This window comes from Nyctibius grandis, chromosome 12 (assembly GCF_013368605.1).
Source record: "Nyctibius grandis isolate bNycGra1 chromosome 12, bNycGra1.pri, whole genome shotgun sequence".
Lineage (NCBI taxonomy): Eukaryota > Metazoa > Chordata > Aves > Nyctibiiformes > Nyctibiidae > Nyctibius > Nyctibius grandis.
The window spans coordinates 4,788,792-4,812,010 of record NC_090669.1 but is presented as its reverse complement, the minus strand read 5'-3'; the positions used below and the strand labels follow the sequence as shown (position 1 = coordinate 4,812,010).

At 39.7% G+C, this 23,219-nt stretch overlaps 1 protein-coding gene across 1 annotated transcript in view; it reads left to right on the top strand.

The window, feature by feature from the left end:
* The window catches only part of MMP2 (matrix metallopeptidase 2), a 34,873-nt gene that overhangs the window by 7,928 nt on the left and 3,726 nt on the right, over window positions 1-23,219 (top strand). The window contains exons 4-11 of the mRNA XM_068411077.1: window positions 64-192; window positions 1,826-1,999; window positions 7,642-7,815; window positions 9,839-10,012; window positions 11,158-11,313; window positions 13,110-13,251; window positions 19,057-19,193; window positions 20,960-21,119. Coding sequence (XP_068267178.1) covers window positions 64-192; window positions 1,826-1,999; window positions 7,642-7,815; window positions 9,839-10,012; window positions 11,158-11,313; window positions 13,110-13,251; window positions 19,057-19,193; window positions 20,960-21,119 — 1,246 coding nt within the window. The remainder of the gene's footprint in view (window positions 1-63; window positions 193-1,825; window positions 2,000-7,641; window positions 7,816-9,838; window positions 10,013-11,157; window positions 11,314-13,109; window positions 13,252-19,056; window positions 19,194-20,959; window positions 21,120-23,219) is intronic.

Below are 23,219 nucleotides of genomic sequence, written 5' to 3'. Positions count from 1 at the left end.
GATAGACTCTGACACAGCTGAGGTCACTAGAAACTGCTCTTTTTTGTCTGCTTCCTCCTGCAGAACATGGTGATGGCTATCCATTCGATGGCAAAGACGGTCTCCTGGCCCATGCCTTTGCACCGGGGCCAGGAATTGGAGGAGACTCACATTTTGATGATGATGAACTGTGGACTCTTGGAGAGGGGCAAGGTACCAGACTTTTTAACGTTTCAGAACATATGGCCTGCAGGCAGCTATGTTTTAATGCTGTTTCAGGCACTGCACTAAATGTTTTCATTGATATGTCAATAAATGTTAGGGGATGAAAATTAATTTAAAGAATAGAAATTGTTCTCTACAAAATGTTTATGTAATACCTAAATAAATGTCACCTAGGATTTCCCTTTCTGTTCCTCTACTGTTGCCCCTTCAAAAAGCTGAATTAATAACGGGCCTGATGCTGCACAACTTTCATGAATTGTGGGAAAAGTACAAAGCCACGACCACGATTTTGAATGCTTCAGTTCTCAGGTACCCAAACTACAACATCTGTAAGCTCATTCATAAGAGGCAGCCTGGCCAGTGCTTTTCTGCTGACATACCCTTTTAAGATGACTTAAGCTGTGGCTCCAGCTGTTAAAAATGGAACCATCCACCTGAATAAGGATTTATATACTCATGGTATCTGTCAAAATCGAAGGGAATATAAATCCCTCACGCTGATGACCGAAACAAAATTGACATCAAACACTGGATTAAGAACATCTCCAAGAATCTTTAACAGGCAGTTTGCTATACCCTTTAGAAGAAAACAACTGAAGTCCAGATAGTATCACCCAAACTAGACAAATAAGACCAAGTATTAGTAGTTTGGAACGTCTTTTTTCTTTTTTTCTGCTTGAACTTTGCCACAATCATATCTTTCTAATTATAATTCCTCTACTGTAAAATAATTTTGAAAACTTAGAATAAGAATTCAAACTCATGTTTACCTTTCATTTCAAATTTTAGTCTTCTCAGCTGTCCTCCCATTGAAAAAATAATTGAACTTTAATACCAAAATAGACAACTTCCTTCTGTTTGGCTTTCTTTTAACTTCAGCAGAAGCACTGACCAGTATATGTAGTAACTGGAGTGTATCCCTGCCTCAGACTAACAGTGAACAGGAGGAAACTGTTTTCCATATTTGTGGAAATACTGCATAAGCGTCCCGTTAGTTACTGCCATTAAAAGAAATGCTATGGATAAGTGAATTACCTATATATTAACATATGCTACAGCACCAGTACTGTAGTCTTAGGACTACATGTGACAAACTGAAATAAAACCCAGGATCTGGATGTGGCCACGTTACCACCCTATCCCCCAGTGCCGCAGCAGATCTCATTCAACTCAAGTTGGAAATACCGAAGTGGTTTATGAGGCACAAGGCATGTTCAGCTCATGCTCAACTGCTGCCTGGAACCTTTCAAACTATACTGAACATTTTAGACCATATTACCAAAGAAACTAAATTACTAAATGTATTAACAGCATGTTTATAAGTTTGCATTGCCATAGTAACAACAACATATATATTTTTCTGGGCTGATTCTAAGGACTGTTCATTCTAACACTTCACCATGAGTAATATCCATGTAATTCTTTCAAAATTACCAGTTATTATTTCAGCTATGATCATCTTGCCAATAGAGAGACCAGCAGCATATTGAATTTCAAAGTGGAAATTCAGACTGCATTTCTATACCAATGCCCTCCAGGAAAAGAAGATGTCCAGAAACTTTTTTTTTTTTTTAATATCAGTTGGTGGCTAATTTCACCACTGCATTTGTTCTCTTCGTAGTGGTTAGAGTGAAGTATGGAAACGCAGATGGTGAATACTGCAAATTTCCCTTCTGGTTCAATGGCAAGGAATACAACAGCTGCACAGACGCAGGACGCAGCGATGGATTCCTCTGGTGTTCCACAACCAAAGACTTTGATGCAGATGGCAAATACGGCTTTTGTCCCCACGAGTGTAAGTAGAACATTGTTTCTACAGTGTTTTTCCTGGTAGACTGTTCCCTACTTAGTTTGCCCATCCACTTCTCCTTGTACTTTCTCCACTTCCTTTCTGGCAGATTTAGATTTATTGCTCTTTAATATCTCACCTCAGTATCCAAGGCTCCCTTGGCATAGGAGAGTTTGTAACTGATGATGACCCAGGCCAAGGCATTTCAATATGTCCTTGTTTTTAGGGAATTTATGTCAGAAGCAATGTCAGCCCCATACATGCACCAAAGACACTACAGGTTCAGGTTCAGTTTCATCATCCAGGAAAGTCAACCTCCTTTTAGAGTAAGGATAGGGCCATATTTGGAGATGAAGCACACTAAATGACCGAAATCTCTCCCTAAATTGCAGGCCATTCCACTAATAATTGCAATTGCATCTCCTTCAAGCACAGTAACTGACAAAAACTAGCAGTTAAGGATGAAACCCATTAGGCCAAACCTCCATAACTTTGCATACCAATTTTACTGACTGGTGGCCCAGGTCCTCTAAGTCTGGGAGCCCTTTTAGTGAAACATGACACTATTATTGTCACAAATCACCCTTTAAATGACCTCATACTGCTTTTCAAAATAAAAATGATTGAATTTCAAGTATCTATGCTGGTACAAAGTTATTTATATGGTAGTGCATTGCAAATTGCTAGCCAGGAGAGTACTCACATTTTTAGAATTTAGGGTTTTATTTTTAACGCAGGTCTTAGGGCTCTTACTCATAAAGCAGTTCCAACAGCTCACTTTAGATACAGGAATGACACTGTATTTCAGAAATCATAACTCTGTATCAGTATCTGTACTAAACTGTGAGAGGGCCTAGGAAAGCTAGTTAATTTCTAACTTTTTGGAATGTGAACAGAATCCTCTGTTTCACAAGCAATTCATTTCATATTTGGAAACACTCATTTGCAGATTAGACAATGTGTATAAATGCTTTCATGTAGCCATAACTTTTTAAAAATATACACAATATGATTATTATCTTTCAAGTCGAATTATGACAACATTTCCTGTTACATATTGGGAACACGTATTTATACGCTTGAAAATTTTGATGAGTCTACTGGATATAAGATTTCGGACAATTTATTATTATATGAGCATTAATTTGGTCAGTTTCCCATATTAACTTTTTTCCCTTTGTACATAACTGATTGCTATAAGCTTTTAATTATGTCCTGAGCAATGGACCCACAGGGTCACTAAAACTCCTGCCTGCTACTGCTGTGTCACAACAAATAAGAGTTATGAAAGAGAATGAAACACAAACCATAGAGTTTTTGTTGGACACATGCTAATCCTGCTTGGAACAATAGTACTAAACTTATTTATAATATTAGAGCTACATGCAGTCAGTACAAGGAAAGAGAATGCAGATTGCTGAAAGTAAATTAGTGATGCTTCAGATGCAAAGCTAACAAAACAAGACATGTTCAGGGTTTTGCCAGACCGAGAACGCACAAGCACAGCCCGACACGTCCCAGGCAAGCCTCAACAAGTACTGTAAAAACACCTGTATGTGCATTAATATGTATTTGTCAGTTAAGCACACACAATTTTTCGAAAGACCACAGATACATGTGTGTAGAAAAGGTTCAGATACCCTGTCTTCAAAACTTCTCTGGTATCCTGTTGTAGCCAAACATTAAATGGATTCCTGCTTGATGAATTCTGGGGATTTCTCAAGTTCATTTGCAAGACCATACAGTTTCCAATACAAGGCTACAAATTTTCGGCATCAGGATGCTAGTAGTTTGCAAAGATAATCTGTTGTAGAACTTATCAGTCTTCTAGCCCTAATGTGATAAAAAAATAATTCTTTAATTTCCAAAACCCTAATTGCCCGTTATAGATCACATCTAGAGCTAGGATCTATCACGGTGACAGCTATTTATACAACTACAGGGGATGAACAAGCTGAAGTGTGAACTTTTAACAGACTTCAGTTAATCAAAAAAAAGTTATCATTAGTTACATGACTTTCAGGACCAGCTTCTTTAGCCTGACATTTACTTCAGGAGATTATGTGCATGCATACACACATACCCACACAATCATTTTTTTCCTAAAATTTTGCCATCTCCTTCATTCCCCACCTTTCCCCAAATCTCCTCTCCCTCAGGTTAATCCTTCCAGATGGAAAAGAGCAAGACTGGGCTTATTTCTTTAAAATACCCCAAATGCTCAGATATAGTCGGACCAAAGCCCGGATTATAAGTAGCTGGACAAACCAAGATCCATGTACCCTGACTGATACCTTTGTAAAGTCCCAAAGTCATACAAGACCGAAAATGTAAGCAGTGAAGCACTCTCAGGGAGAGTTGGTTCTGGAAGCTGATGTTCCTGGAAATGCTTGTGTTAAGGTTTCTGAAACAGAACAGAAGGGTTTCAGCCTTTTGTTTCTGATGTAATCGTTTCGCAAGATCCTTGAACAGTTATGTACAGATGTTTCTTATTAAATTCAGAGCAGCATTGTTCACTCATTATTCCAAGGCACCACTTGCTAAAACCCAGCTAATAAATTCAGATAGGGGAGGATTTACATCACAGAGTCTGTGTTGGGGGCAACATTCCTCATTGTCAGTGTTTGTTTCTCCCCCATTTAATTCACTGAAGTTAGTTTCAGTTCTTCTCGTTATAGAGCCATGCTGCATATTTGGAAACATTTTTAAAGCTCTAGTACTGCACCAGCTTTTCTAAAGTTAATCCCAGGTCCGTACCCTAATTTTGTAGACTGATTCAACTTTCATTTGTCAAAGCAGAAGGAGGGAAAGCAGAAAGTTATCTACCTACTACACAAATCTTACACAGGTGTGCTGAACCCGTCCTTTGCCATATGGATCACGGGATCTTGAATCTCTCTCTTTACCAAACTCCACTGACACTACAGGAAGTTTAGGCTCCTTTGGTCCTCTGATATCTAATGTTACAGAGATCTGTACCCTGCCTGCACCTTCCTCACACTGGGCACAGTTCTTGTAGGCTGCTGCTCAACTGCTCTCCCAGGCAGAACGCTCACATAGCTGCAGCTACCTCCACCTTGGATCTGTGCCACAGGGCTTTTAGCAGCCTTCCAGCCTGAGGTTTCCTTACAGCACAACTGGCTGATTTTTCTGGGAAGAGCTAACAGCGCAGTGGAGCTCACAGATTAGAAATGTCCAGTCTGAATCTGCTCTCACATCAGCATATCTTCACTGATTTTTAAATTGCTGTGCTTACCGTGATGCAGAACAAGAGTCAGGCCCTTTAAGATCCCCTTACAAGTAAATAAAGCTTTTGTTTTGTTCTGGGGGTAACTGACCTAGTCTCTGTCTTTAACTTCCATTTACATTAAAGCAAAGAATTTTCTAGTTAAGGCAGAGGGGAGAGGGGGGAGGATTTGAAAACTTAACAAACTGTTGCTGTTGTTACCATCACATGATGTTACCTCAAGCAAAATGAAAAACTGCATTTTGACTGTGACTCAGAAAGACTCCATGCAAAGCAGTAAGAGATTGACTTTCCATAAGGTTTTTGCAGCTTAGCCACACTTAAACCAATAAAAAAAAGGGCTATTAAAATACAGAGTTTGCCAGATCTAGAGCTGGAAGCAGCTCATGTGGTAAATGAGTCATCTAAACAACTCCATTTATTTTTGCCTTTCAATTCTACCATTTCTTTATAAAAAAATAAAGTCTTTCTCCAATCACAATAGCCACAGTACTAGTTAACGCACGTTTCCTAACTTATTACAGCATCTGAGACAAACACAAACATTTGCAGCTTGCTCTTTTGGGGAGGCACAGTGTGTGTTGCAGTTATCTTGATGAGCACCTTTTGCTCAGAGACAGGACCTCTGTGTGGCTGCTTCCATGTCCAGGGTGCAGAAAGACACAGATGAGAGCTCAGCCAGATCAGAAGTTCAGCAAACTTGCATGTGTGAGCCAGGCCTGCAAGGCTCCAAGTCCTCTCCTTAGTGGGACTGGAACTCACCTCAGTAACTTACTGGTTCGTGCCCCTGATACTGTGGCCAATTACTGATTTAAGTGGAAAAGGCAAAATGAATCATCTCTGTCACAATATCCCATCATTAGAACCCTTCCCAGTCAGCCTTCAGCCAGAAAAGGTCTTGGGTTTTTGTTTATTACTACTCTAAAAACCAAAGCACACTCATAAACAATGTCTCTTCCCACTGATGTACCAGCAAAGGCAAAACCTCTCAAATCCTACACAAAGACACTGAGGCTACAGTGACTTTTTGGTCATCAAAAATGAAAACAGCAGAGTCAGAAATAACCTGCCAAGCCTTCCCACATACACCTTTGGGTTTTAGCTGTAGCTTTAAACCAGGGGAAGGAGAGGGAGAAAGGTGTCCCCTTGGGCACCTTAAAAAAGGCCAAATCATGCACACTTTACACTGGGAATTCAAACAGACGTGTTTCATTACGAGGTGTTGTTCTTAAACCTCAAAGGGAATTAGGACGTGGCTGCATGAAGGATTTTTTGTCTCAGTTCAGTGCAAGGCCTGGCTCAGTTTGTTGCCCTCACAGTTTCCTCTCACCAGCACACGGCACTCACAGACACTGTCCTACCACTGAGAATTCCCACAGAGCAGCCAAGAGAAGACACAGGCAGATTCACAAGATGTCAGATGCTCCGAGCCACCTGCATTTTCATGTAATTCAATCTGGACATACATTTATTAAATGTATAAAGCATTTAAAGAAAGAAATAAGCAGCATAAGAAATTTTATCTGTTTTCCTCTAGATATTTGAGAATGTTTACTAGAATCCTAAAACAGATCCCAGAACTCTTGACTAAGTTTAATCTATACTCCTTCATCCACAAGAGAGATTTCTGGTTCTTAGGGTTGAGCCATGGGGCCTTGTTTGTGTGTAAACAACCCCTAGAAGACCAATACACTACGTTCAGGAACACTGATGAAGCAGAAGACAGGAGAAGCCTCCAATATTCAGCTTTGTTGGAGGAGTCATGTTTGCCCTCTCTTGCTTATCTATCAAGTACCTGAGCCCAGCTGCGTGGATCTTGGAAATGCCTAAAGGAAAAGCCTACAGGGTATTATCTGACTTTATCTCTACTGTATGTCAGCATCTTAAAGAAACTGAAAATGTACACAGATGGCTGTTAGGAAAAACTGATCTGGCTTGTCTGTGGCTCTGTAAAAGCTTGCCATTCTAGCTAACATTTTTGATGCAAAGTAAATGAATCAGCAAAGCACTAAGGAACATGAGTGACTTTCCCAGCATCCTCTTTCTAAACGTTATTTCAAGAAAGAATACTAATTTTATGTTATGAAGCAGGCTATGAAGGAGTCACACAATTCAAACCACATTCAAACAGCTTGGTAGAATTTTCTTCATTCCCAGTTCATCTATAAAGCTCAATCAGTCATTCCTTTCTATACACTTGTGAGACTGCAACATCCTTTGTCTACCTTGCCCAAGCATTTCACTGTTGGTGTAAAATAGAGGTTGTAAGTGTGAACTGCACCATGCACAACGGCAGCCTAATCTCTGTCAAGACCTTCGCATGTTACCATTGGCACATTGTGATTCCTCATCGATATCGAGCATTGCCTATTGACATTTTTCTCTCTCCTTCTCCCTGCAGCACTTTTTACAATGGGCGGCAATGGTGATGGGCAGCCATGCAAATTCCCCTTTAAATTTCAAGGCCAATCCTATGACCAGTGCACAACAGAAGGCAGGACAGATGGATACCGATGGTGTGGAACCACTGAAGACTACGACAGAGATAAGAAATATGGATTCTGTCCAGAGACTGGTACGAGGAATATTGCTTGCATAACCCAAATTTGTCATTGTTTTAAGTAACAAAAGTCTCCTTTTTTACACCTTCACCAGAGCATACAAAAGTTGATGCGTTAGGCACCATTTCAGCATAGGTGGTCAAGGAAGTAACTAGAACAGGAGCGATCTATGGAAACGAGACGGTATGCCATAGCACAGCAAGTTTATCAGCGATATACAAATGTCACGGAACCCTAGGACTAAATGTCTACCACTGCAGGATAATTATGAGTAGATTACAATTTGTTAATGGCCCTGGAAGAGAAGTCTCACGCGACGGAAGAAAGCATGAATAATATTTTAGCTTAATACTTACCATTTACACTTGAAATCCTGTTCAGTATGTTAAGCTTGAGTTAATCGATCTTTTCAGCAATTCAAAAGAACTAATGGAAACGGTTTAGCCAAGAAAATAGATTTCTGCTTTCTTCACATTTTTTTATACTTTTAAACTTGAGTTTTATTACATAAAGGAAAAAAAAATAATTTATAGCCTTGTATAGCTTAGCAGGTGTTCAATTTTAGGATACGGACTAAAGCCATAAGTATTTAGACTGTATAAGTTAGCTATGGCAGTTTTAAAATCTCAGGCTTTTAACAGAGCCAAGGTGAGGCTACATTCACCCTGTAGCACATTCACACCTACGTGCACCCTGTTTTTTAAGTCTTTTGAAAATGCCCTAACCATTTGCAACAGGGGTTTGATGTATTGGTATTTGGCGTCCTGTGACTTTTCATAGCCAGGTGTAACCCTTCAATTTTACCTTACAGATGTTTAAAAAAAAATTTTTAAAAAAGGATCAAATTCATTATAAATTGCTACACAGTTCAGAAGAGAAAAATCTAAAGGATAGTTCAACAATAAAGGAACCATTATATCTAGAATCAATATATCCAAAGTCCTAGATAACACAGCCTCTATCACCAGAACCAAGAGATATACTTAGTTTAAGCTTTTTTTTCTAGCACAAAGGTTCTTGCTTGAGGTAGCTGTGATTTCTTTTTTTTTTTTTTAATTTCTGGTTTATTAATTAATAATAATGAATGAGAAATAAATAATAATAATCAATTAAGGACACAAGCAGTTTTGCCTCTATGTTGCTCTCCTGTACCTTCCCAGAAGACAAGCCATAATTTGAAAGGAACTGTAATTGCTAGGTAGCAGTGTAAATGAATTTAAATGACTTTTATATTCTTTTCATATTCTGTTTATGATACCTACTTTAAAGTGTAATTTTAAATTTAGTTACACCCTCTTCCCTCTAGAAAATACTTGTACAAGCATATACAAACGTCATTTCTTATATATTGCCGCCACTTACTACATAGATGAGAACACAGGGGGAAAATTTACAAATTTTTTCAAAAATACTGGTTAAAAAAGTCATCCACGTTTGATATCCTTTTCTTTAGAAAATGTTTTAAACCATATGCTTTTAAACTCTACCCTGCTGTCAGCACCAAACAATTCCTCAATTTTTGATATGACTCCTCTTCTGGACCTTCTGGGTTTTTTTACTTCAAAGCTTGTGCTTCAGTGGGACACCTACTAGCCAGCTGGATACTCAATAGCCCTCTAACCTGTCTGACACTAAACTCACCTTCGACCTATTTGAGACCCACTTTAAAACATCACCAGGAAAGACCATCAAAAGGACAACACAAAGATACTTGCTACACAACCCTCTTCCACAAAACTCTGTTAGCTGCTGCTGTCTCAGAGCTGTGAACAGAGTCCAGGGCTCATTCTTACTCCCACCAAAACTAATGGCAAGTTCACTGCAATGGCAATGCCTAGACTTTTTCCTTTTTTGTTCCCTGTGTCAGGCAATTTTCTTTTCAAATAGGACTTTTAATCTTACTTCTCGTGTTCTTAAGAGGATTGCAGATTTTCTCATTGCTTTTTGTTTTTAATGTGTAGTTTAGAAGAAGATGCATCAGCTTAATCTCACAAAAGGGATTCCCTTCTCGCTGTGTTTGTCTGTCATTTTCCACAGCCATGTCCACAGTCGGTGGAAATTCAGAGGGAGCCCCTTGTGTATTCCCCTTCATCTTCCTCGGGAACAAATACGAGTCCTGTACGAGCGCAGGTCGCAATGATGGCAAGCTGTGGTGCGCTTCTACCAGTAGCTATGATGATGACCGCAAGTGGGGCTTTTGTCCAGACCAAGGTAACGCAGTTGGTCAGAGCAATACAACGGTAACAGCATATTGACCACACCGATGGCATCACACTACGATGATTTCATTCTCATACTTATCACTCCACTCCTGCCTGCTTCTCCCCAACCCAAAATCTGAGCAAAAAATCCTACATTTGAGACTAATGTTAAAGAGTCAGTCACAGAGCTCATCTGCCTGAAACATTCAGATTTTCTAAAATTTATAATGATGAAATATCTTTCCAAAATATAAAAACTAAAATCATTAAAAAACTTTAAAAAACAAATCAAAGAAAAAAAATGTTTCTCTCCTCACCAATTTTTCCTTCCAATGCTAAAACCCACGAGGACTGTAGTATTTCACCAGTACGTAAGCACTCTTTGATATTGGCCAAATTAGGAACAAACGCTAAATGTAAAAAATGAATACATGTCTGATTGATACTGACAAAGATTAGAAACATGTTTAAAAAAAGAGAGAGACAGTATTAAGTTTGGATGGTGAATATCAGTATTTAAAATTATTTTGGATACTCTGTCCTTATTTATAACATGGGTAAAATTAAATAAAGCAAATAGCTTTTTACACATTTACAAACAGGTGCCACATTGAGGTTTTTCTTTTAGGAGGAAAATAACTGCCAAATTGCAGAGGCTGTTTGGGCATAATTGATAAAATGTCATCCTATGAGAAAAGATATTTTTTAACCTAACAGTATTTGGTAAAACAGTACTGATTCAGGCTCTGTTCATAGAGACACAGATATATACACCTGTTTACCACTTGCATGCCATTTACTGATGAAAAATAAGATTTGAGGTCTGGATTGCAAGTTTAATTCTTGCTTTAAAAAAAAATTATTTTATTTGTTACACTTCCTTTTTTCCACAGAAGTATTAAGACTGTGGACAAAGTCACTTGCATGTGAGACAATAGCAAACATTAGCTACAGAAGAGGTTTTAGAATCTCTCTAATTTCTGGCAATACGTATGACATGCACCACTGGAAGCTGTAAATGCTAATTATGATGGTTATTTTTGGGAGCTTTTTGATAAGTAGCAAGGAAAATAAAATTATAAAACTATGCATAACCTATGTGGTACACTTCTATTTGGATGCAAGCAGCTGATATTATCTTGCTGCGTTATTCAGGGTACAGTCTCTTCTTGGTTGCTGCTCATGAATTTGGCCACGCGATGGGATTAGAGCACTCTGAGGATCCAGGAGCTCTCATGGCCCCAATCTACACCTACACCAAGAACTTCCGACTTTCTCAGGATGACATTAAAGGGATCCAGGAGCTATATGGTAAAGTCTTCCCTTGCCAGCAGTATTCATCAGAAAAGCATGCAGCACAGGCTGAAATTTGGGACTCAGAACTTGCAGTAAATTACATACTGCACAATACTCCCAATGCCAGAAACACCCTCTGTTCCTTTCCCTGCTTGCTTCACGTTATTGCCAGGGCTCCCACTTCAAACGAATGTAACAATTTAAGGACAAGGAGTTGCTAAGTTTACTTAACAGGAGCGCCAAAACTCCCCTGATAACCAAACCTTTTGATGAAAATTTCTAATGCCTTTCCCAGGACAGTGAAATGTCATGCTCTTCTCTAGCTTGAAATACCCAATGTGACCGTGTTGGGGTGTTCTTGTCTATATCAGTCTGAGCTTCCCAGATTGCAACTCCCTGTAAGAGGGGAAGGACTTTGTTTCCTATCCCAGCTGGGAAACAGCTCCCGTTGCCTTCCCACAACAATTCAAGCTGTACCGTGCCAATAACGTTTGCCAGATAGTGTGTGGGAGCTGATACTCCATGTAAATATACTTCATAAGCTCCTGGAGAAAAAGTGGGTTTAAGTATTTTTATGTTGGTGCATCTTTAAAAGTTATTATTTTCTCCACAGGTACTCTTAGTTAAATGCACAAGAATTATTACAATTAAAGTTCCTTCTACGTATATATTTTCCATCTTATAGAGGCACAAGTACACTACAGTCAATTACGCAGTTGAAAATCTATGCCATTTCTCTTTCTGTCCTTTTCCCTTTTCTACTGAGGTATCTTCCTAATTGTAACTGGCTATATTCTACAGTATTCAACACCTTAGAAATGATAATAAGAATATACTAAAATGATTACCATGAGACACCTTTTTATCAAAAATCTGATTTGAATCTTCATTTTTTCCCTGCTCTTAGCTGCTTTAATTAAGACTGGGAATTGAGACATGCGCAAGGTTAAGTGAATTTTCTAAGCTCGCACGGCATACCTTTGATAGAGTTCAGAATTTAACCCGGTTCTCTCAAGGCACACTTCAAAACCTGAGGCAAAACTATCTTTCTTGCCTCTTTATAACTGATACGGCCCTTTACAAACTGCTTTGTATACAAAACATGCATTCAAAAAAACCCCTTTGTTTTCTTCTATTATTATCTCGAATCAGCTACACTCACTTTGTTTCATACAGTAAATCAACCTGATGTCTAAGAAAAAAAGGCAAACGCCTCATAAGGCAATACAGCAGCAGCCAAATTAGAAAACAAAATCAAATAAACCAGATGGCAAAGTGCCTGTTCTGAAGAGCACATTTTGATTATTGATGAGGGCAGAAAGATCATACAGATGGCTCAAAAGGCATCTTTGTAACTTGCAAAATATTGGCACTTCTAGAAAGAACAGAAATCCACTTTGACGTCTCTCTCAGCGGAGCTGCAGATAATTCTGAATAGAAGGACTTTGAAATGCATTTCTCTTCTTTTTAGAAGCCAGTAAACTAAAACTGTAATGTTAACATTTGAACCCAATACAATCACTTGTGAATGTCTTTCAAGTTAAACAGGCAGCTCAACATGGACAGACACTCACAGAGGCACAGTGTCTTGGATGAGGCCACACGGCCGATTAAGGCAGGACTGGGAGCTAAGGCCTTCTCAGCTGTACTCAACCACTCTTCTGAAAAGATTTTATTCTAAGTTTTTTTTCCCCTTCAAGCACTGCCTCCAAATGATTCCCCTTCTATGAATTATGATAGCTCATGTTCCCTGTGTTACCTACGCAGCACTGTATTTCAGTGTAACAGAGTATCTCCGTTCACCATTACAGAAGTATCGCCCGACGTTGAACCCGGACCAGGGCCAGGCCCACGTCCAACCCTTGGACCTGTCACTCCAGAGCTCTGCAAGCACGACATTGTATTTGATGGAGTCGCACAAATTAGAGGAGAAACGTTTTTCTTCAAAGATAGGTAAGTGAGATAAACTGTTTACCAATGGGGCCTCAAGTGGAGGAATCTCTCAGACCAATTCATCAAAATCCAGAAATTTATTATCAGGCACAAAGCACAATCTTTGCCCTTCCTTCTGTGTGTTCAGAGGTAGCAAAGTGTCCTAATCAACATGTAAGGGAAAGAGATGGCAAATTCTGGTTTTATGGTTAAATAATATCACCTTCTTTGCCACAAGGGTACACTGCTGGCTCACAGTCAGCTTGGTTTCCACCAGGACCCCTGTGTCCTTTTTCACAAAGCTACTTTCCAGCCTGTTGGCCCCCAGTATGTCCTGTGGTTTGGGGTTGTTCCTCCCCAGGTGCAGGACTTTGAACTGGCCTTTGCTGAACGGCGTGAGGTTCCTGTCATCCCACTTCTCCAGGGGTCAAGGTCCCTCTGGATGGCAGCACAACCGTGTGGTGTATCAGCCACTCCTCCCAGTTCTGGGTCATCAGCAAACTTGATGAGAGTGCACTCTGCCCCATCATCCAGATCATTACTGAATATGTTCAGCAGTCTTCTACTCAGCACTGATGCGTGGCATACACCGCTAGTTACTGGCCTCCAGCTAGACTTCATACCACCAACCACACCCTTTAGGCCCAGCCAGTCAGCCAATTTTCAGTCCACCTCACTGTCTGCTTACCTCACCCATACCTCAACAGCATCTCAATGAGACTCTTATTGGAAACAGAGTCAAAAAACCTTTCTGACCTGCACTCCCCTCATCTACCAAGCCGGTCATTTCATCACAAAAGGTTATCAGGTCGGTCAAGCATGACTTCCCATCTGAGAATCCATGCTGACTACTCCCAACCACATTCATGTCCAAAAGATTGCCAGTAATTAGAGACAGGCAAGATGATTATGCCATAAATTCACACCTTTTCTTAGAGGTACTCTTAAACTTCTTTGAGAGTCTGGAATTTTTAACTTCTGTCATTATTTTAGGCAGTTTTGTGGTGGTTTTTAATTTCTGGTTTCTGCCCTACACTGGGATTGCACATGCCTAGATGCTATTGCAACAACTGGGCTGGTGGTAGTTCTAGCTAAAATCAGAACAAGGAAATGCCAGAAGCCTCACAAAAGAGCCTGTTCTTATATTTTCTGCCCAATTTTTCAGATTTGAGTGCCAAAATTAACCCTGATGTCAACTCTGCTGGCTTCTGCAGAGTCACATGAGGGTTGCTCAAGAGCGTGAAGTAGCTGGGAGATGCATTCAAACTTCTAAATGCTTATGCAAACCAGATATGACCCCCAAAATCTTTAGAGATTTACCCATCTGTAATGTTAATCACAAAATTAGCAATGGAAGAGATGCATTATTGAGTCTATTGCTTGCCAAAGAAGGATTCATTCCCTATAAAATATTTCCGGATGACTTTTGTAGTAAAAACTACAAGCATTGTAATTCAGCAATGGAAATCCCATCACTTTCAGCAGAGTAGAGCTCTGGAGGCCCTACCCTTCCTGATTTCATTCCATAGATCTGCAATCTGGGGGAAAGCTTCAAATCTGATTGCAGGAAAATTTCCAATCTCAGCTTCTAAAAACACCCCTCCAAAAAAGTAGTTCATCCAAAGTTAGTGGCAATAATCTCAAATGCCTCTTCCACCATGGAGACACTGTTTTAGCAAATCTTCAGCTTTAGCATAACTTTCATGGTGATGGCCTGGTCTGAATCTGTTCCTTGCCCATGTTCATAAAAACAATTATGGAAATTTGTGAGCAAAATCTTGTGATTAAACCCTGAGTGGTTTAATCCAGGTTGAGTCCAAAATCATTAAATAACAGTATTATGTGACTCACGGCTGTTGTCATAACACATCAAGGACACTGATGACTGGGATAGGCTCCATGTGTGCAAGGGCTCCAAGGAAGAAGACACAAAAGGCGTTTTTGATGCAAGAGCAGAGACATTCTTGATAAAATGAGGTAGCTGCACAGCTGCAGCTCCCACTGCCTTTGCCAGGGCCTGTATTAGCCAGCTGCTCAGCAATGAAGAGCATCTCCTAAGGAGTACGGGACTTGGCAGCGCCATGGTGAGAGACACTAAAACTCCTTTTTCCCCTGCCATAAATCAATGCCCAATTTGAAACCATTTATCCTCAGTTACCCTGAACACTCACCCAAAGCCATTGAAAATCTAGGATCCATGTACGTTCACTGCATGTGCCCAAATCAAACACCGTCTCCTATCATATAGGAACACGTGCAAGCATCTGAAGCTGGTGGAAGTATTACAATACACTTGTTCATCATTCCTTGCCAGACGTCAGAGCTGAAATTTAAAAGGGAGCAGGAACCAGCAAAGTTCCCCTCACAAAACACCAATTTAATAGTTATTTGTATCAGCTGGTGGTGTCCAGATCTAAATTTTCAGTGAGAACACATGAAGGGTTTGTTACAATGCTGCATGGTTTAACCCTACTCACCAGCTTTTCATAACAAAAAATCATGGGCAATTGGGTAATTTTACAGTCTATGGTATACAGTAATTCCTTCTCTGCATTTCCTTCTAGTTCCCATCTATACGACACCCAGATAACGGTGCTTTGGGTTTGAAGTTTGACTTAACCTTTATCACAGGCTTTGTGTTTTAGCAATGTAGAAATTGGGATCAAAAACTCCTGGTTGTAAGAACATAATGTTCCCCATTTCTATTACAGCTGCTATGGGCAAAAACGATTCATTTAACATGTCTGTGGGGACACCAGTGATACCTTTTGTACTATTCCTTTTGGCCCCATCAGCGGCAGGCTAAGATTCCTTACAATCCAGTGATCCCTAATTGCACGAAACAGCCCTTTCTCGGCCACAAAACAGCCCCACAGTACCACAGAGCAGCCTCACAGAAAGCCAGCACTGGACCCTTCCACCAACAAGCTGCGCAGAGCTGGCCGCACCGCCCTGGCCTAACAAGTTTGCCAAAACCGGTGTCCGCTTTTGCTAGCATAGTCATCAGAGAGCTAAAGCGTTCACCTCAGCTCAGTGCCTTCAAAAGGAAAAACATTCTCACAGCAGTAAACAACCTTTCAAGTTCCACAGTATTCACGGCATACTGATCATCCCTTGCTCACTGGTGGGGGCCTTGGTTTTCAGCCAGACCTCCACCTTGCTTCTGCTTTTGTAAACTGGTGATCGTGCAAGGCTTGATTCAACAAGGAACAATTTAAAATCTATTCCTAAATCAGCAAAGCGATTCAGTATCCTATATAATCCGAACAAAATAGAAGAATTTCGCATTCAGATACAGTCAGTCAAAGAACTACACAAATACCAAAGCAATCTGCTCAGGCTGACTCATGCTTTATCTAACGTGCAGCAAAAGCAGACAACTGTTGAATTGTTTTGCTCTGGAACGGCTTTGCCTGTCAGTCTTGCAGCTTTCCAAGTATCAGGCAAGCAGCATTATGACTCACTTTTGGAATTCAAAACACAAATGTCTCTCATGTGTCGTGTGACTTTTATAATTCATGAAAATAACCATAGCATCCAACTGTCATATTACACAGGCATAAGGAGCAAATAGCAGAAATGAGGTCAGAGCCGATTAGTTCTTTCAAAACAGTGTTTTTCCCTTCCCCCCTGAAATGACATCTCAAACCAAGGAAATAAAAGGGAATTACTGGAGGTGCTGTCGGCCATGCAGAACAGCTGAGCCTTTCCACTGGGCACAGAATCCTCCAAGCAAACAGAGTGCCAGAAGTACTACATTTACACAGATGGTTTTGTTCTGAAAGTGAACAAAAATTCAAACTTCTGAAGTTTCCCAAGACATTAAAAAAGGCCCACTGATTTGGTCCCTTTACATAACTGCATGTAATAACAATAATAATAATGACAATACTTGATTAGGTTAAAATATAATGTAAAATACTTACTGTAACAAAGTATTAAATCTGTCTATAAACGTAGTAGTAAAATTTAACCTGAATGAGTTAAAACTTTTTAACATGTTCAAAGTAAAATGAGAAAGCCAAATAATAAATTTCACCATTTCCTCAATAAGATGAGTAGAAAGAAAATGCCTCCTACCCAATTCAAAAACAAAACAAAATTCAATTTTGACAAAGTTTTCCCTTCCACAAGAAAACCTCACCATTTTAACAAGTCCCTTGAAATGTGTGCTTTAATAAAAGCCCAGTGTTCAAGTCTCTGTTGGCTTTGGAAAGTTTGGAATTCATGCAGATAGTAATTATTAGTGCTGACTCAAACATAAATTAGGTCTAAATTTGACTGAGAATTCTGTAATTTAGATTTTTTAAAGGAACTACTTTTATGAACGCAGTGTTAGAAAGATCTGTTACATGGATCTGCATTTCATACCATGTTGGATCTGCTTTTGTGTCTAAAAAGAGATGCATGAAACATATGTAATTATCTTTTACAGCATTTCATATGTGTTTAAACACTGTCATGAGCAAGAGTAATTAGCTAAATGCCTTATTTCTTGCCTCTTTTTTTAATGAAAATTATGATGAGTTATGCTCAGAGATATTTTTGTACGTATTAAAAATACATATATGTATGCAAAATGAGAGTGAGTTAACATATTACTATCTTAATTACTAGTACCATATGTCAGGCTAAATTAATATGTATTTTTAATTAAGAAACAAAAAAACGATGCACTTGCCAGTTGTACTCTTCCTCATATCAAACACTATAGATTATCATAATTCAGTATGCGGCAACTAATCATACTTGCAAATGCACTTCAAACTGTTTTATTTGTCCTAGCTAGCTCTGTTCACAAACTTGTGCTGATAAAAATATAGCCATTTATTAAATGAATTTAGGACTGCTCCTCCAAGTTTTAGTCTAAACCAAAATTCAGTTTCAGATCCTGGGCTTCTCAAAGGTATAATTATTCTAGGTAGGAATGGGTAATGACTAGTTATACTCTGCAAAAAAGAAGATCCCAGTAGCATCTTGAGCTTCAGCAACACAATAATGGTAAAAGCTGTTTGACCTAAGAATTTAACAGTTCTAGCTCAGTGCAAGAGCGATTCCGACAGCCTGCTGATTTTTCATTTTATGACCATTGCAAAACTTCTGTTCTGTTGGGGAAAGAAGTTGTTCGTTGTATGGAGGAGGAACTAGCAGTGCCATTTTTAATACCAAAAGCCCTCAGCACAAAGGTCTGCCATTTAAAGGTAATTACGGCTTTTTAAAGCTTAAATCAAACGATGATCCTACTTACACATAAAATAGCCAATAAATTACCCTTTGCGTTTCTCTAATAAACGTTTTTAGTGCTAGCAATTTCTTTTCCAGCCAAGCTCGCTTCCAAGCAGTTTGATATACTGTTATTAAATTTGAACTTTTAGTCACTACAAAAGTAATCGCAAGAGCAATTCATGGAATACAAATCTCTGCTTTTGTCAGACGCTCATCCATCTGCTCCACACGCAGCAGCAGGAGAGCTCTGATACTTTAAATACCTTGTAAATGAATTTATTTGTATACTCGAAGCACAGAACACATTTTGCCCCGATACAAAAAGCAACAGGAACTCCAGAGCAATCAGTGCAAGCAATTTCACCTGCAGTCCAGCATGCAGCTTTATGTGCAGCTGCTTTAGCAACATGCTTCTAAATGAATGAATTGGCTTTTCAGTCACTGCAGGAAAACAGTTACAAGTGTGTGTTGCTGCTAACGTGTGTGTGCGTGCATGTGTGTATATGCACGCCTATGTGGCCTTTGCCAGAAATGACGAGAAACAGATGTGCTGGTGAATTAGTTCATTGTAAATCTCATACAATTTTCTGTTCTGCACAGATTCATGTGGAGGACTGTAAACCCCCGAGGAAAACCCACAGGTCCTCTTCTTGTTGCTACATTCTGGCCTGATCTACCAGAGAAAATTGATGCTGTCTATGAGGCCCCTCAGGACGAGAAGGCTGTATTTTTTTCAGGTATTGGTTTTCAGTTTTAAAATATAAGTACTATTTGCATAAATGTTGCATTCGAGCTGTTTCCTCCGAGCTGTAACGGGGCCAGGGAATGGCCTGCCTAAGAGCCAGTACAGGCAGTGGGTACGGGTGGCAGATCTCAAAACATCCCATGCTGGAAGACTTTGACCAGCATTCAGCCTCCATTACAACAAAGGGGAGCTATGCGCACCTGGAAAGATACGTTCACCAATAAGCAAGACTAACCAAGAGGCATTATTTAAAACAAAAAGCAACAACAGTGGGAGCTGTTTCATCAGTCACAGATCTGTTTTTCTTCAGTTCCCTTTTTTGTTTTCCATTTTTTAAGCTATTGTCTCTGTACATGTTGCTTGAGATTAGACCTTTTTTTCCCCCCCCATGCCTTTCCTTGTCTCCTCGTCTTTTGCCAAAGACTCACTTCCACGCTGGCTTCCAACTATCTGCCTTGGTGGCTCATCAGGCAGAGGCTGCAGGTGGCCATGCTAGCTGCCTCCATGGGAGAGGAGGATAAAGGAATCACTACGCTGTCTGTCGTAAGTCACACATGGTTCAGCTGTACTGGCCAAAGCAGTGGAGCTGGGAGGCTGTTTTCAACGTGAAAAACTGAGCCAGCAAAACCTGGGCTCCAATATCTACTACAAACACGACGAAACATCCCCAATCATGTAAAAACCATATGGCCAATGCTGCTGTACATTTTCTGTACAGGAAGGAAAAAAGTAATGATAATCTATTCCATATGTCTCAAAGGCCATTTTCTTTAGTTTACATGGAGGGGAAAAAAAAAAGCCTAAAAAAAAGATTTCAGGCAAGCCAAAACACTTTAAATATTGTACATACTATATGTAATTCTATTACATCTAAACCTCTCTCCCTCTCTATAATTTCCAGAAAAATATAACTAACCTGCTTTTAAAAACAATAAATAAGAACTATCAAACAAAGATTGATTTGAAAGTTGTGTGGAACCCAACTATCTACTGAGACACCTGCTTTGCTCCTGAATGGAGAAACAGTAACTTCTCAGGAACTCAAATGCTACACTTTACACTTTTCTCATTAATACTTTACTTTCTTTCTCACTAGCACAGAATCCAAGAAATGTCCTTTCATGAATGAATCTTTCCATGGCTTTCAGTGAATCCAGTGAGGATATTTACTAAGTAAACTATAATTCTATGTAAAGAACACAGAATGCTAGTACATCTTCTACTAGTACATATTTGGAGAGACATTAGAAGATGTCGTATGACAAAAGACAACAGAAACAGGAACTCTGGGCAAAAAACTTCCTGTTAATCACTCAATAAAATCGCTCAACAGAACAAATGGAGGGTGAACATGAGCTGCATTTGAGCATGCATTTGACCTTCAGGTGCCCATGCCTGGTTTCAGACCATCTTCATCATACAAAAAATTACCAATATTAAGTATTTGTTCTAAAATAACCCCCAACTGTACTAAGACAGTGTCTGCCTCAAAGATGAGACAGGTAAGAAGGGAATGAGCAAGAGCACGCTGAGGTGATTTCTTTTGCTGAGAGGCGACACTTCAGAGGCAAAAGCAGAAATTGTAATCACAGTACACCTGCACTCTAATCTAGTGCTTCACAGATGGTAAAATATTAGAAAGACTAGTAGTACAGTTAGTGCAATAAAAAGTTGTGTAACAAAGCATAAAAGAAGAAATACTCCTCTGTATCTGATTAATAAACAGTGTGTGTTTGCTTTGTTTTCTCCTCTGCTTAGGAAATGAGTACTGGGTTTATTCAGCCAGCAACTTGGAGAGGGGCTATCCAAAGAAACTCACCAGCCTGGGGCTACCCCCTGATGTGCAACATGTCGATGCAGCTTTTAACTGGGGCAGAAACAAGAAGACATACATTTTTGCTGGAGACAGATACTGGAAGTAAGATGCATGGAAAGGTGGTGGTATGCTGTTAGCCGAGCTGTCTCTAGGGTTGAATGCACACTGAGGTTCAGGAGACAGGAACCAAACATGGGTTTTATCCTTTGAGAATACAAAGTTTGCACTGACAGCAGCGGTAAGCGAGGACACTGAACCAGGGAGCATGGCTAGGAAAGCGCTTCAATACAGCAGCAGAAAGCTAGCATGTGTTTGAGAAAACAGCTTGCAAGGGAAGAGGGTATTTGGGAGTCTGTCAGGCTGCTCACCACTAACAACCCATCCCTCAGCCCCTACGTACCAGCAGCTGCCCCACGCCAGTCTCAGGCTCTTAAGAGGGGCAAGCTGTCCCTACTGCCAGCTCACAACTGCTGGGAGAAAACTGAAAGAAATTCCTTAAAAATGGGCTGATCTCCAATCACTTGAAGCCAAAGACTGACCAGATTGCCTTTGAAATTCTCTCACTGAGAGAGGTTTGGAGGCACTGGATGTAAAAGAAGCAGCAGTGTGCCTAGCAAGGCATGCTGGGGATGGCTGTAAATCCTTCCAGCAGCTGATGTACCGGTCACTAACACATTTGCTCTACTAATAGAGTTGGCACTGAGGAGATCCGAACAAACCACAAGAAGTGTAGCTGTTAGTACGCTGGGAAAAATTTTAGCTTCAATTCATTTTGACAGTCTCTACAATCCTTTTCATGTTTCCAGTAGAGGCTCAGAGAAGTTTTTGTTGCAAGAACACCACAAATGTGGTATACCACAAATGTGTGTAACACTGTATTTGCACTAAGGTTCCTGTTCAAAAGACCATATGAGAAGCAAAATACAATGTAACATAAGCAACCAAACTCAGGTGACCTTCTACCACACTCTGTCCAGGAAAGATCTTGGACTCTTAGATTAGGAAGCAATGTCCTTAAAATGTCTCAAAGCTATTACTGTGGTAGAAATAAATATCCTACATTACACCTGATGAAGATTCTACTAATTGTGTTTAACAGAATTTCATTATCATAACTGGCAGGAAGATCTGGCACAAAAGATCATCTTAAAAAGCAGAGGCACTTCGGTGCTTTGAGGAACTTTGTGAGTTACCTCTGTGCTGCCTATCAGAATGGCATGAGAACAAAACAGAGACACCAACTCCTGCTTTCACCATCAGAGGACTCTTCCAGGAACAGGACTTTACTTCAGGAATGCAGACATTACACAACAGGCTGAAAGTTGAACCACTCATTAACTGACTATTTAGGGGAAAGTTAAACATCAGAAACACCCACCAGAAATCTAAAAGATTCTCCAAGCTGTAAGGGTTCCTTCTGAGAGATGCTCTATATAAAATATCAAAGGAGGTCTCAGTATAATTGAGTCCATTTTATGTGAACATTAATTTCACGTTATGTTCAAACTGGTTGAGCGTCTTTATTATATCCTAATGGCTGTAGATTCCTGTAAGTAAATAAAATACCCTTTCACAATTGCCACTTGGTCATAACTTTCAATTACTTTGAGGACAGTATTCTTCTCCATTATCTAAAGAAAAAAAAAAAAGGAATGTAAAAGCTAAAGAATGTTATTAATTTTTAAATGTCCATCTTAAATATTTGCAAGTAGTTCTAATACAGGCATTTGCAATACTTCAGATTCCTACCAAAACCTACAGACTGAGTTCGCAAAGCAGCTGGTCTCCTCTGTACCAACCGTTGTTTTGATTAACTGTACTCCAGGGCCTCCAAGTAATTCATCACTCTAATCACAGACAGTATTTCTATCAAAGTACCTTATCAATTGCAGTCACTGCAGACTGCATAATTTATTGTTAAGGAATCAAAATAAGCTTCAGTGGTTTCTAGCTGTGTAAAGAAGCAAGCAGGCCGTTGACAAGTATTTCAGAAAAAAATGCATCTCTGTTTAACACAGACGCTATAACCTTTAAGTATGTGGCTGTTTTATTTTGCACAAGGACTCTGCCACATGGAATCAGCACAGTTACATACCATAGTCCTTCCTGTGCCATTATCACACTTACTTTAAATGGATTTTTTGGAAGCCTTCTCCTCTCCCCTCCTTCCAGCCCCAAGCTATTTTAGTGTTGTTATAACAA